This window comes from Melanaphis sacchari, unplaced genomic scaffold (genome assembly GCF_002803265.2).
Source record: "Melanaphis sacchari strain LSU unplaced genomic scaffold, SCAv2.0 Contig44_pilon_pilon, whole genome shotgun sequence".
Classification (NCBI taxonomy): Eukaryota; Metazoa; Arthropoda; class Insecta; order Hemiptera; family Aphididae; genus Melanaphis; species Melanaphis sacchari.
In genome coordinates, this window is record NW_020271295.1 from 1,185,135 (window position 1) to 1,201,335 (window position 16,201).

General features: G+C 24.2%; 3 protein-coding genes across 4 annotated transcripts in view; 1 reads left to right on the forward strand and 2 right to left on the reverse strand.

The window, feature by feature from the left end:
- Positions 1-504, reverse strand: part of LOC112598032 — a 31,669-nt gene extending 31,165 nt beyond the window's left edge. Inside the window, exons 1-2 of the mRNA XM_025344340.1 lie at positions 481-504; positions 372-411 (exon numbers count right to left, since the gene is read on the reverse strand). The gene's annotated coding sequence lies outside the window, so the exon portion shown is untranslated. The remainder of the gene's footprint in view (positions 1-371; positions 412-480) is intronic.
- A 664-nt stretch (positions 505-1,168) lies between these two features.
- On the forward strand, positions 1,169-5,096 carry LOC112598034 (zinc finger protein 2 homolog). The gene is made up of 4 exons (XM_025344344.1): positions 1,169-1,291; positions 1,372-1,439; positions 2,487-4,047; positions 4,939-5,096. The coding sequence occupies exon 3, from the start codon at positions 2,498-2,500 to the stop codon at positions 4,043-4,045; it is 1,548 nt and encodes a 515-aa protein (XP_025200129.1). The 5' UTR covers positions 1,169-1,291; positions 1,372-1,439; positions 2,487-2,497; the 3' UTR covers positions 4,046-4,047; positions 4,939-5,096.
- A 2,386-nt stretch (positions 5,097-7,482) lies between these two features.
- Positions 7,483-16,165, reverse strand: LOC112598071 (flap endonuclease GEN). 2 transcript variants are annotated; one of them, XM_025344408.1, is made up of 8 exons: positions 16,086-16,165; positions 10,819-10,939; positions 10,524-10,698; positions 10,221-10,310; positions 9,266-9,534; positions 8,995-9,208; positions 8,618-8,909; positions 7,483-7,753 (listed from the first exon to the last, which is right to left on the reverse strand). In XM_025344408.1, coding segments are annotated over exons 1-8 (1,398 nt in total). In that variant the 5' UTR covers positions 16,087-16,165; the 3' UTR covers positions 7,483-7,517. The 2 variants fall into 2 exon arrangements, with proteins under 2 accessions (XP_025200193.1, XP_025200192.1); XM_025344407.1 differs by lacking the exon at positions 16,086-16,165 and having other exon boundaries at positions 10,819-11,049.
- Positions 16,166-16,201: the final 36 nt, after the last annotated feature.

Below are 16,201 nucleotides of genomic sequence, written 5' to 3' on the forward strand. Positions count from 1 at the left end.
GCAATAGATAATAATATAAAATACAAAATTAATTGTTTTCGAAAATTGACAAAATCGGCACCAGTTACTTTTTTTTTTGTATGCAAACACACTGATACACTTGGTACAGTAATAGATTTCATTCGGGAATATAGTTATGAACAAATTGTATAACCAAAGTACAAAATACGTGTTTCGACAAACACCACAAAATAGAATATAATATTATGCCTATACTAAATTATTAACTAACAAATTAATCAAATAAATTAATTTTTACTTCTTCCGACACACTAAGATAAAAAAAATGATAAAATAATATTTATTATTTGAGTTTTAGAGTGAAAACTTCACTGATTTATATAATAGATGTGATTTCAATAAAAACTTACCAAGATTAGGAGATTCAGCACATATAGAAATCACGATTATCTATATAAATACATATATGTAAATAATTGCGGTAATCTACAAGTATTTTAATAATAAATAATAATTTACAAGTAGAAACTGTTGTCTGCCAATATTAGTACGTAAGAGTTTGTAATTTTTGTATGCGACTATACAGACATTTGACTGCACTATCGAAGATGTCTGTGTATACACTATAGACTGTTGTAGTGGATCTTTTGTTTGTTCTTACATATTAAATGATGTCATAATCTGTGACGAATGATGATAATGATGATATTTTGTATACATAGAACATATATTTATTAATTTTTACATTTGAATCGGATATCTAAAAATATAATAATGTGAATAATGAATATTTCGAATATTACAATTTTATTGTAATAGTAAAATAGTAAAATAATGATAAGTAACGGCGGAAAGTCCGTTTTATTTTTTCATGGTGTAATATAATAATATGTTGGTTATCTTTCCATGATGTATTATATCCTCCATGCCGTATCAAACCAAAACAAAAATTGACAAAAAAATTGTTGATCCGAAATTCCACTTGTTTTTTTGTTTGTTAAATGTTAATTGTTTTAATTTTTTAATTTTCGAGTGCTCCACATATTTGATTTTAATTTATATTACTTTGCTTTTATTTTAAGCTATTAGTTTTGTTAAATGTTTTCCTCATGCTGCAGTTTGTAACACCAAAATTCGCTTACTAAATATAAAATAAATGGTTAAACCATGTAAAATAATCACATTTTATACAATTTGTTTATTTCAAAGTTAATAATTTTCAATTTAATAAAGTGTGAATTAGATCAGATATTATGTAAATTATTATACATATTATATAGTACTCTTATGATGGAATTCCTGAAGAAACATTATTTTTAAGTTGACCTAGGTAAGTTAATCATATTAAAAATGTATAGTGTTGATAGCTTCTACAATGTAAATTGTAAAGATTGATATAATTTGTTATAGGCTTGTTATAAAAAAGTTTCAATGAACAGCAACAAAATAAAGTCCTGACAAATACCCTATACATAAAGGTAAACATAATAAATATTTTTTTTTATTTAAATGTTATCACTTAATTGTCTTAAGTTTAATTTATTACATCTAACATTCATAGATATTTGATATAAACCAATTTAACTATTGTAATTTTTAATTAAAAGATACATGTATATTTTTATTTTATGGTCAATTGTTTAATTTGTTAAAGTAAATAATAATTTTATTAGATTTAAGTTTTTTTAGATATACTTCATAAAAATTATAGAAACTTATAAAACTATATACATAACTATATAAATATAATAGAACAATTTTAAAATTTTAATTTATAGGATAATTTACTCTACATAATATCTATCAATAAATTCTTTAAAATCAACTGGCAAATCAAATCTATCAAGGCCATTAATTATGTAACTAGTATATTATTTACATGTTATACACATTTAAAATTAAACATTCATTCACCAATAATTTAATATAATTAAAAATATATTTCTATGCAAACAAAAACATTAAATCAAGTAACTATTGTTATTAAAATATTATCTAGATAACTGTCATATGAAAGTACAAAGAAATTTAGTTTTACTGAACTTAATTGTAGTAATTAGAATTATACATGTACAATGTTCATTTAATTTATTCTATATCAGTATTTTTATAAATAAACTTATTTAAATATTATCCAAAAATGTTTATGAATTAATATATTATTAGTCAGACATTTTGAGATTTATAATTATATAAATTAAGTATGATTTAATAATCAACGATGTACTATGTTATTAATTATTATGTATGACACGTTGTCTTGACAATTTTTGTAGCAAGATAAGCATTGATATGGTGCATAAGATCCAGATATATTTAAGGATTTTATAATTACTTAATTAGTAATTAGTTACCCATAGTCTATATAAAATTATATATCATATCAATAGCTGTTTCAAAATGTTACTATGTAGTATTTAATCTATTTAAAGTGTATTTACTTAGTTATTACATAAAATATTTTATTATTTTAAATAGTCTATTAAGGAATACAAACATATAATACTATATGTTTTTATTTGTAGATAGTAGCTGTATGAGTAGCAATAAGGACGAGGTAGTTACAACCATTATGTATGATCCAGGCATTCGGCAAGAACAAAACCCAGTAACGGGTCAGCTATATGCCACTATTGTCAAAAAAGATGATAAAGCATCTTCTGTTGATTTTCCATTTTACAACGTAAATATGGTACAGAAAGTTCCTGTATCTGGTAATATAGCTGTTCTTGCTGCAGCTTCAGCTAATGGAGTAACTCAAACTGATAAGACCTCTTACCGTTTTGATGTGACAGCACCCTTCAATTATAACTATGCTTTAGTAAATCAAATGTCCCTCACAACAGCTGGTGCAGCTTTTAAATGTGATGTTTGTGGTGCTGGATTTACCCATGCATCAATGCTTGATCATCATAAAAAATCTGCCCATCCACAAGAACCACCATCATTTACTTGTTCGACATGTGGTTCTTGCTTTCCTCAAGTAAGAGATATGAAAGTCCATCGATCAACTGTTCACAAACAGTGTTTTTCATGTGGTGCTGATGTTGCTCCACAGACAGTTAAAGGTAAAAAGTCTAGATTTATAAAATGTGTAAGTTGTAGTGGTGGAAATTGTCCCAATTACACACCTCAAGAAAATGAAATAGAATCTAATGACAATTTATCGCCTGAGCAGACTGCAATAATGAAAGGTTATTATCCAGTGAAAAAAAGAGGAATGGCAACAGTCACCAAATGTTATAAATGTAACGGTTCTGGTATTATTTTTTTAGTTAATGGTAACCATGCAAATGTAAATATGAAAAATGATTCAATTAATAATTCAAATACTCCTAACAAACCTTTCCATTGTAATATATGTGGAGGAAGTTTTTCACGTTATTCATCATTATGGAGTCATAAACGTCTGCATACTGGTGATAAGCCTTATAAGTGTGAAATTTGTGGTTTATCATTTGCAAAAGCAGCTTATTTAAAAAATCATGGTCGAGTGCATACAGGTGAAAAACCTTTTAAATGCGGTGTTTGTGGAATGCAATTTTCTCAGTCTCCTCATCTTAAAAATCATGAAAGAATTCACAGTGGTGAACGACCTTATCAATGTGAAGTTTGTGATAAAACTTTTGCTCGCCATTCTACATTATGGAATCATCGTCGTATTCATACAGGAGAAAAGCCTTATCGTTGTGATATCTGTGGGTCAGCATTTAATCAAGCCACACATCTAAAAAATCATGCTAAAGTTCACACAGGTGAAAAACCACATCGTTGTGACATTTGTGGAGTTGGTTTTAGTGATCGATTTGCATTAAAACGACACAGAAATATACACGAGAAGTATGCTAGACAACAGAGTGATGCAGCTGCAGCACATACTGTTACGCCACCATCACAAGAATTGGAACCAATAAGTGGTCAGACCCAAATTGAAGAATGTATATATAGTGCTGACTATACTGTTGAAAAGTATGATGCTGCAAATAATATTCCTACTGATATTGTAGAAGTGAAAGTTGATCAACAGAATCAACGTGAACATGACACACAGCAGCAACAAATTGAGGATTGCATTTATAAATAATGGTGAGTATATTAATTCATAATGACATGTATTTATTTAATATTTAAGAGGATTGGAAACGTGATTTTCTAATACACGTTATTTAATACACGTGCAACAGGATTATAGATATGCTCTATTTCTAATCTTTTTGATATACTCTTAATGCTTCATTATAGAGAATAGATTTTATTAATTAATTTGTATAAAATATGTTATCATCACTTAACAAAAATTAATAAATCAAATTTTCTTAGTATCGCAGAATTAAATATTAAAAACAATGAACACAGTTGTATTATCTATTCGCTGAAACTAAGTATTATTTAAAAAAATTTATTGAAGATTTTATCATGTAAATTGGCAACATTTTGGTTATGACTATATGATTTCATACTGACTGAATAAACATTCCTCATTGGCTGATGTAATAAAGTCATATTTTATGTGTACCTAATTAAGCAGTGAGAGTTAAAAGTGCAATGCTCCTATGGAATTTGTTGTTGAAATGTATCTCTAATTGTTATTATATTTATTAGTTCATAGTTTTTCCAGATACCTACATATGCAATTTTTTAATCTTATGGTATTTTTGTCTGTAATTGTTTTGCTAATAGATTGTTCTAAAAATCAGGATATCAGTACAAATAAATGCTTTTCTTAAATATACCAATAAAAAATGTTGATAAATTATCATAAAATGGAAAAAGCGAATATGTTAAAAACTGTTAAAAATTGTTATTTATGTTCGGTTAGGTAGAAATATGCTTATTTACATTAAAGTACTGACTTGTTGACACAGATTTTTATTTTATATATTTTTGCAGTTTTCCATTGCTTTGAAATGTTTTTCAGAAATACATAGATTTAAATTACATTTGCATAATATATTTTTAATATTTTTTTTTTTTTAGATTCAAGACAAATTAAATGAGTAATAAATCTATTAAAAATATGAGTATCAAAAGTATAACAAGATTTAATGGATTTAAGTATTTACATCATACAAAAATCAAGCATCCATTTACAACAAAAATGTAGAACTTACAATATTATGATTTAAAATATGGTGCTATACATAGTTTTATTAGTTTAAATATTAACTTATAAGTTTTAAAGACATTAAATAAAACAAGCTAATATAAATAATTAAAAACTTTGTTAAAGATAAAAACTGCGTATTTATGTATCAATCATGTGTACTCTTTTAAATAATTACATATTAAAATGTATTTATGTTTGATTATCCAAAAAATGATTCTTTATTATGATTGTCATAGGAATGTTTTATTTTAGCTATTCTTATGTTTGTAAATACTATAAATTAAAAGTATTATTAATACCTTTATAAGTTTAAAGAACTAATAATTAAACTGTACAAAACAATTATAAATATTAATATATTGCTTATTTATTTATTTAAATTGGATTTGTATTTAAATATTCATAGTACATATTATTATGTACATTCATGTATCACTCTTCAGTAATTGATTCCAGCAAATTTGAATTTGAATTGTTATTTGAGAAATTTAGCTTAACATTTTTTATTTGAGTATCTATATTTGTGAATATTTATTTAGGATAGAACTGAAACAAAAATTAATATTATTTCGCTTTCATACCCATGTTATATACCACAAATCCAATTTAAAAGTGAAATAGATCATAATTATTTGTAATTTTTTATTTATTAATAAAAATCAAGATATATTATTTATAATATCATTAAAATTAAATTTTAATATTATTTACTTAAAGAAAATAATTAGGTAATTTCTTCATTACAAACTATATTTTCATTTGAAATTAATGTATGATTTATTTTATAAATTCAAGTATAAATCTAACATGTTACATTTTATTTGAGATAATAGTTATAGTATACATTATTAACTATGATCTAATATTTAATAATTATATATACTGTATAAAATATATTTTCAATTGTTTATTTTGTTAGTAATTTTTTTAAATTATTATTATTATTAATTTATCAAAGTATTTACTGGTATAATATTATATTTGTTATTTTATATGCATATGTATATAATATGTAAACATTTATACATTTTTATTATAATGTAATTCTGATGGTTTATATATTATGCTATTAAGTTAAGTTTAGGATTAGAAAGACTTGCGCAAATTATTTTTATAAAATAATAATTAAATTTACCTACTGACATTGATATTTATTTTGACATGATATTTTTAATCCTCTTCAATTATATGTTTTTAGTTGTGTAATATTTGATTTTATTAAGAAACATTTTAAACTTCATCTATTTCTGTGGTAATGGATTAACTGTGTTCAATGTGTATGTCTTACAAAAATACAGTTATTCTATAACACTAAATAATTCCCATAAATGAAAATAGTATTTAAACTGTTTCAGATTCTGAAAAGTGCAATGAATATATTTTTAATTTTGCCAATAATCATAATATTATCATACTAACATCAAGACATAACAATATTTTATTTCAAATTGTAATATTTTTATTTATCAAGGAGTATTATCTATTGACAAGCAAGATAAGTATTTAATAAATAAATATTTAAAAGGTCAGTTAGCTGATGGTTTTTCTAATCTTTATATAACGTGTGTAACCTTTAAAATGTATAGGTAAATGTTACACCCATCTGTGTTGTCTCAGTCTCACAAACATATGACCAGGCCCTGATTAAACCGCCGAGCTACCAAGAAAATCTTGGTGAGCCGCATAAAATTTAGACCAGTCATGATCATGATTAAGCTTAAGCTAAAAGCTTTTATTTTAAAATAAAGATGTAATGTATTAGCATATATGTATATTGTTGCCTATTTCTAGTTCTAAAATTAATTATTAATGATAAACCAAATTTAGACATTTTAAAAATATGTGTGTTCATATTTTTTTTTTTGGTTTTTTTTTTTTATATGCAATATGAAGATAACATTTTTGTTAAATGGGCACATAGATAATTTAGGATGGGGGGGGATACATTTTCAAAAATCCCCAAATTAGGTATTGTATATTAGAATTGAAGTCTTCGTTGCTTATCAGTTATCATATACTTATATTTTATAATAAAATCAAATCTCCACCTATGAATGGGCCGATAGAAATTTAAAATCTAGGGTGGCGGAAATGTCAATCCAATGGTGGTAAAATATTATACAATGTTCTTTTAAATTGAATATTGCGTAATATAGACTATAGTGGTATAGGTACTATATGCATGATAAACAACAAAATTTCAATATTAATGAGCACATAATGTGTTTATTATGAGATCATTGTGATCTAATATTTTTATATTGAAATATTTTGTAGTTATAAATAATTAATTGAAAATAATTCCTATCAACTTTTTGATTAGAATAAAATCGTATACACATAATTACAATTAAAATTTTAATAAAATAATAAAATACAAAACATTTAAATTATGAAAAAATAAAACATTCATGATACATAAACAATTCTTAAGATATAAATATAAAATTTAAGTTATTATTCCATTTATAATATTAGATAAATCCAAGTCAACAGAATCACACTCAAAGTCAGATAATGTTAAACTCTCGTCATTAATTTTTTCTTTAATTATAAATTGATCCAAGGGACCTTTGATTTTATTCTTTGCTTCAATAATTTTTTTAGATTTTTCGTGTTTTGTAGAAATGTTAATTGAACTCAATTTATTTGTTACATCAGATAGATTCCTGTCATGGATCGTAACTGAAAACAATGCATATTAAAAATATATTTCATCAGTATAATATATGTATATAATAAAGCATCAAAAGAATATTAGTTAAGACATAATAGTTTTAACACGAAATCATATATTATTATATACTAGTTAGTAATCAAAGAATGTTTAAGATAAAGAAAATTAAAATAAAAAGGACAAAAAAAACTTAATACATTTTAATTTGAGATAATATTTCAAATACAATTATTTTTTATTTTGAAAAAATAAGAAGTATTTAGCATTTATTATTGTGATTACTTATCCAATTATCCAGTTAACTTTATTTAACTACTGCGACTACTATAGACTTATATTGCATTTCATTACTTTAAGACAATTTAATAATAAAAATTATATTTTAAGGCAAAATTGAAAATAATATAAATAGTTTTCCCAAAAATACTTGCATTAAACATATTAAAGTGATGAACTACCGTTAACAAAACAATTCCCAGAAACTTAGATTTTCACATAAATATGATTTACTATAAAAAGGAAAATTGCGATAACTTCTCAAGAGTATTGGATCATAACATTACATAAAAATGACGTGTATGAGGATCACAAATAAAAATTAAACTCTGGAAAAACATGGTCTAAAAATATTATGTAAAAAAAAAAAAAAAAAAACCAATAACTATTTAATTTATTATGTGTGTTCCAGACATTTTGTTTATTGACATATGCCATATTATGTGTTTTATAAATTAAATTATGTTAAACAGACCTATTTTATTTTATTATTATTATTATTATAATATTTTGTACAGATTACAGAATTCAGTTTATTAAAAAATTGTACAGGTAGTTGCGATAACCATTAAGTACCAAATATAAATATAAATTACCTTTTTTCTTCACTTTTTTAGAAGACGTAGTATGCATGTCTTCAAAAATTGAAACTTCATTTAGATACCTTCTCTGAACAGCTTTTTGAGGTTCAATAGTTGTTATTTCATAATTATTCCATTTTATTTCATAACATTTTATACCTTTATTAACACGTTTTTTGATAATTTCAGTCATTAAAATATTTGCTTGGAACTTATCATCATACATTAAATGCCACCTAGTAAGTAATGGCAAAAATTTATTTATTGCGTACTCTCTTTCCCAACACAGTTTGGTTAATGCAAAATTCTATAACATATTAATTTTAAATATTTTATTTAATATGAAACCTGTATGCTATTTTTAATTCTTTAGTTTTATAATTTTTACCTACAATAAAAGCATTAATATCTGGCAGAATCCATTTTGCAGAAACTTTCGGATAATTTGGTTCTTTTAAGAATTCTTCAATAATTTCTTCAGATGGAAAGTTTTTATTTTCCATAGCTTTATTTCTTATTTTCAACTCTAGCTTTATTTCATTAGTCTGTGACTTAATATCCATGACAACAGAATTTAAAACAGTATCATTTTTCCATTGTCTCAAGCTTAAAAAAAATCAATAATATACTAATATGAAAATAAAAAATACAATTTAAAATTACCGATCAAGGACAACATCATCATCTAATGATTGAAGAAACTTAATTGCGATCTCTTTTCCGATACCTTTAACACCTTTTTCATCATAATCACAACCACATAGCAATGATAAAGCTATCATTTTGTTACGTCCAATGTTTAATTTTTTTTCAATTGATTCCATGCAATAAACATCAACAGACCCATTTCCAGATGTATTAAAATTTCTATATACAACACGAGCACCATACAAAAAACAATCACTATCTTGAGTCACAATTCCACTCACAACCTGAAATTGAATTATTATTTTTAAGTTGATATATATATTTAATTTTAAAAAACATAGTTTTCACAAAGTACAACAAAGAATAAACAATAAGAATACAGATAAATGTAAAAAGTAAAAACTAATGACAAATGCAGAAATGTACAATAAGTGAAAGGGGATGGTTATAATAATACAGGTTATTAATACTAGTTAGTTTTATTGAATTCAAATTATTATTTAGTTATTGATAGTTATAAAAATTAATTATAAAAACTAAATTAAAATTATTGGGAACCTTAAAAAATATTACGAAACTCTCTATGAATCTAGGTTTTTGTTAATTTATTATTTTATCAATGACTATATTATAGAGAACTAAAAACATTTTACAAATAATAAGCATTATATACAAAAATATTTTTACTAAGTATTACTTTATTACTTATTGCTTGTGAATCTGTTATTACTAAAGTGGCAGATAATGGTAGATATAATTACTATAGTGATGATTCATAGTATTATTTAATGACTGTGACAATGAATATTGGAATATATTAATAGAATTATTTTACTATAAGTAATATAGTATATAGATAATAAAAACAAAGCATTAATTTTTTTATTTGAGTAATACATATAAACGTATAACTAAAGTTATTTATTTAAGAGCTAAAAAATTACTAATTTATTAACTATATAATACTAACCCCATTTTTATTAAGTATAGCACATAGCTGTTCTGCTTCTCCAGGACTATAAACACAAGTTACTCCCATGATATTCAATAACAATTCACACTAAAAATAATAAATATATTAAATAAAATGTTTATAAATTCCTATTCCTTAAGGAATTCTATAACTAATAACTAGTATGGGTTCTTCTAATCATAAAAGTATTTAAACATTACTCTGTTAAATTACCATTATAAATTAGAATATTAATTCATATGACTATTAATTCCTTCACCATTTTTTTTCTTTACATTTAAGCATTAAACCTATACTTACTTGTTTTTGAAATGAATTTAGTCGTTTACGAACAATATGAGTTTTCATTGATCCTTTATTTCCACCAATACGTTTTTCTATTGCACCATATTTCAGAAGTGGTGCTTCTCCATCCAAAACAAATATAGGTATGACACCAATTAGCAACAAATTATAAGTTCGAAAAAATAAGTTCCTAAAAAAATATATGATTTGGTATAATAGATAAATATAAAAAAAGATGTCGCAGATAAGTTTATTTCACATATATGTATAAATTTATAATTTACATGATATGTAATATTATTTGGCTTACCTTAAGTACATGTTTTTTTGGCTATTGTTTTGATTGAAGTTTTCACTGTCACAGACCCATCCACTTAAATCAATGCCTATTGCCTTGCCATGCAACTCCCAAAGAGGAATTTTTTCTGCCACTGGTGTTAATAGTGACCAAAGATTTTTTACACCCATTTTATAAAACCAACATAAAATTATAAATGATAAACTAAAAAATGTACATCATGCAAATTTTTAATATTCTATGTCCCACAATAATCATAATTTTTTAAAAGCAGAAAAATTAAATGTATCTAACAATTAATACTACATTAATAGGTTTATTATATACTATTTTGAATTAAATGTATAATTAATATTTAACAGTTAATACAAATCGAAAATCGCCACTCGAAGTCTTAAAAACGTCGAAAAAATATACTTATTACTAACACAGAAATACAGAATAGATGAAAAATAGAATTTATTTAGTAATTTAGCATAAAATTAAATTTATATTTAATGGAATTATTAGTTAATCAATATTCAATAGTATAACGACTATGATGATTGATGAATAATGATTTAACATTAAAATTTATATAAAAACAGTTATTCTTATCAATAATTTAAAATTAAATGGTTTATGTTTACCACGGAAACTGAAGTCATTTTCCCAAGTAACCAAGTTAACTGTAACCCGCGCGCATGGTGGCTTAATTTTAAACTACAGACTAGATAACATTATTGTATGTATATTTAAAATAACCAGTCTAATTTTGAATTGTTTGATATTTATATTTATCAATATTTAATAAATCTTAAACAAATTAAAATAAACATATATTTGTAAATTAATGTACTTGTAATTTAAATTAAAAAACTATTTTGATAGATTAAGAAAAATATTATTGTGCTTAGATATTTTTTAAAGTTTTTGGTTCCAGTATAAACTACTTATGAGAAACTTTATATTAAATTCTCAAGTTGTAACTAAATAAATTAAAAAATTTATAAAGTTTAATTGCAAAATAATTTCCAAAATGTTTGTGACTTTGGATTATTACATTTATGAGTAAATAACCAATGTTGTAAAAATGTAAATTCAAACGCTCATAAAAATTAATTTAACTTTTTGGTAGAATTTTTAACTACAAAATAATTTGAAAATTTTCGAAACTAAGGATTTTGTCAACAATCTAAATTTAAATTCTTACAAAAAATATCTTGATTTAAGTATTTTATATTTTTAAATGAAAAACTTATAAGGAACTTCAATTTTTCATAGTTTTTAACCAATTAAATTTTTTTTTTATCAATAATTAAAAAACAGACTAAAACAAAATTAAAAATTTCAATTTCCTATACTTAACTCAAAAAAATTGAAATATTTTCAAAACCATTAGTATAAAATAATATGCACCGACTCACTGATTTATCATTGTCTAACCGGAACAGCTGAAGCTATGAAATTTGGTTAGTAGTTTCATTTTATGACATAAGAACCCATTAAAAAAGGATTTTCCAAAACCCTTCTTTAAAATAATCCTAAAGACGTCAAAACTATTAAAAAATGGAAAAAATTATTTTTTTGTTAGAATATTATTTAAGTTTAGCACACATGTATTATACTCTAATAAATCTAATACAATAATTATAATTGTATTTAATTTTTAAGACAAAGTAAATCTGTTGTCATTATTTAATTTGTCACCAATAACACTGTGCAGGATAAACTAGTTTTACCCTTAAATTATATTATTATCTATGGTTTTATCATACATTAAAAATGATAATATAGATACATTCTAAAAATTTTAAGTTATTGTTGTTCGTTTTTGAATTATTGCAAAATAAAGAAATCAATGTTGTTAAAAACGTAAGAATTTCGTTTTTCCAGTTTATTTAGAAAAAAACTGAAATAACATTATTTTTGACTTTTTAAAGTACCTAATACATTAGATCCAGTCTACTGACCTGACCTAACCTAACCAAAAGGCAAAAACCACACCCAAATTTGAAAAACGAAGCACTTTTACTTTCCGAAATATGACGATAGACCCACAAAAACAACAACAAATAACACATTGTAAAATCAATACATTCATCACTATGCTCAATAGCTTAAAGTTTTCTATTGAAAGATTTACATTTACGAAAGGCTAACCAAAAATTTCATTTTTTGCAAAAAACATAATTATATTAAAAATAGAAGGAAGCTATTTTGAGAATATCTCAAGTGCGTTTGGTTATTTTTACTTCTTAACTTTTTGAAAGCCCAAGTGCGTGCGTATTTGTTATTTTTAGTTGTAAATTGAAATATTCTATGATTATAAAAAAATTATAATTGTTTATAATTTATAGGTGAAAATATTTATTTTTTCTTTTATTTATATATGACTTAAAAATATATTTCTTATATTCTTTTATTTTTTTTTATTTTTATTCGATATTTATAATCTGTGTTTGACATCACAATAAGTAAATTGGATAATTTATGTACATGTTTAACTTTGAATAATATAAAGAGGGAGGCCAACTAATGATGGAACCCAACGTAAATTTATTTTAGATTAACAAATCTTTGCAATATTTTCTTTTGAGATTATGGATGGAATTTATGGGTTGAGTAGATGAGATTTGCGATACTATAACGGGTTACTTAGACTGGGAAGGTAATTTGAAGTAGAAGGATCTGTAATGTTTGGTGGCTAATTGGTCAACTGAATCGATTCTTAGGTCAGAGTGTAGTGAAGAGTTGGAAACAAACCATGGAGCAGACGTTATCATACGTAGGGTAATGGACTGGAATGCTTGTATCATGCAAATTTGGGACGGCTTAGCACAGTCCCAAATTTGGATTGCATATATGCCTATATTGGACGCAAGAGAGATTTATACTATAAGTTTGGTGTGCACTGGTAGTTTTGACTTTAAAATCGGATGAAGTAGGTGAATGCGGCTGTTGAGGGTTTTTTCTTTTTTGTTTAAGGTGTTATATTCTTATAATAGAAAAATAGTCAAGGTATATGTTTTATTTTTGAAGGAAAATAACTACAGTCGATAAATTATTGTATTATTCCGTATTCGTACTTTCAAATAATGGTAAATAATAATAATAAACTGTTTAGAATTATTAAAGACAGTATAATAGTACAAAAAATTAATAAGTAATTAATATTTAATAATTACACAAAAAAAAGTAAGATAGTTTTCTAAATATTATTAAATTTCACACATTTTATTCTAACGATAATTTTTGCTGTAAAAATTGAATGCCAGTAGGTATTAAATATTGCGGGAAATGATTCATTGAAATTAATTTCTAACAATATTTTGAAATAAACTAATTAGCTAGTAACATTTGTAGGACAGGTATGTATTTCAAATTACAAATATCTGCATACAATATACTACATAATCATAGTAACTAGGCAGCATACTAACATAATTAAAATACGATAAAATACAATTTAAAATATTTTATGAAGTATTTATCATTTTTACATAAGTATAAATCACAATATCATATGACATACATGGGCGCCCATTGGAGGGGGGGGGCAAGACAGGGCACTTGCCCCCCCTGGAAAAAATATTACCACAATATTACCTTATTACCGAGGCAAATTATTTGTTGAAATCACTTTTAAGATATGAAATAAATATAAAAATATACTCATTGTTATCGTATATTAACATCATAGATAGGTCGTATTCTGTAGTCTGTATAACCTATACGTAAAATAATTTATCGCAGATAATTTGTGGTAAATCTATAAAGATCACAATATAGGTACTACAAATATTTTAACCTAACGCAAACAAGGATACTTTTATTCAGGATGTCATTAATATGTTTGGAATAAAACAAAGAAATTTACAGTTCTTATTTACTGATACCGAATAATATACTTAATTATATTATTTAATTTCTATTTTTTTTATATACTTATTAAAATTATTATTTATTTATTTATTCATATGACAATTATTATATATTTATTTATTTATTCGTATGGCAATTATTATATTAATACACTATATATATATATACAAATAAAAATATAACATGCATGTATAGTGTATACATTTATATGTGAAAAATAACATTAAATCTTTATTATCTTACATTTGAAAATTTTTTCATTTTGACCCCCTCTAAAATATTACCTATGGGCGCCCATGATGACATATACTTTATAGAAATATAAAAAAAATATCGAATTTTACATTTAAGCTAATTATTAAAGCTATATTTGACTAAATTCCTCATTTTAAAATCTTGGCTACGCTACTGACTTAAGTCACTTTAAGTTGCCGAGTACTTAACAGCATGACTACCTTTTTTGACGGCGGAGCAATAACAAATAATTACTTTAAATTATTGTTAGACCTAGATCATAATTAAAACGCGCCATAGACCTTAAGTTAATATTTGAAGAAAACATGAATATTATCATTGATTATATATAGACCTATAGTATAATGTATATACTCGTATATAGATACCTACTCAATGATACTAAGTAGGTATATTAAACAAACATAACATACATTTTATTGTTATACAATTTTAAATTATAGATTATCAAGTATAAAAATAATTGTCATATAGATTGTAAAATGTAATACCTTTGTAATAATATGTAATACTTATGTTAGATTTATGTATTACTGGTTCTAAAATTCTATGTCCGTATATTAAAAATAAACTTAAAACAAATTGAAATAAAAAAATTATTTATCAAACTAATTTGAATTGGATAGATCACTCTGTCTATTAAATGTATATAAACATCTAAAGTATCTAACTATCTTGATTGCTAATTTGGTTTTAATAAAATGTTTAAATATCAAAAATAAATTTAAAAAAAATTTCAATAGAAGAAAGTAATGATGATTTTTATTTTATTATTTTTGTTAACTTGTTCAAAAGATGTACTATTTACTCAAATACCAATGGAATAGTTTTTCATAAATCAAATTATATAAAAAATTTATAAGCAATAATTAGTTTTTAAAATTATATTGGAAATTGTTTTAAGCACATAATAATATAATATCAATGATCAAAGTTTTTTATTGAAATTGAAAATTTGAGCACTAAACTTGAACTACCTTTAAATTCAAGAGACAAATTTATTAAGAAAAATTGGAATACTTGATTACAAAAAAATTTGTGCCACGAAAACGAAATACGATGTGGATAAAATGAGTTCCGGCGGACCTGGGCGATTGAACGCGACCAGTGACCACCGACCGGAGCCCCGTCCTTGGTGAATAACAACAGGTGAAACTCACTCGTCGAAGTATTGTTGTCGTTGCCATCGCGTTGGCTTCACTGCGGTGAAAAATTCCCTCGGCCCACGGCGACACGCCTGTGCATAGATATCGTGGTGTCACCCGTTTGTTTTCGA

What these genes read in the sequence shown, in the direction of transcription:
- LOC112598071 (XM_025344407.1), bottom strand. Translation starts at nt 10,976, where the DNA reads ATGGGTGTAAAAAATCTTTGGTCACTATTAACACCAGTGGCAGAAAAA. An exon ending in CAAAAAAACATGTACTTAAG is followed by an intron (nt 10,699 to 10,818) that starts GTAAGCCAAATA and finishes ATATTTTTTTAG; the next exon opens with GAACTTATTTTTTCGAACTT. An exon ending in TAAATTCATTTCAAAAACAA is followed by an intron (nt 10,311 to 10,523) that starts GTAAGTATAGGT and finishes TATTATTTTTAG; the next exon opens with TGTGAATTGTTATTGAATAT.
- LOC112598034 (XM_025344344.1), top strand. Translation starts at nt 2,498, where the DNA reads ATGAGTAGCAATAAGGACGAGGTAGTTACAACCATTATGTATGATCCA.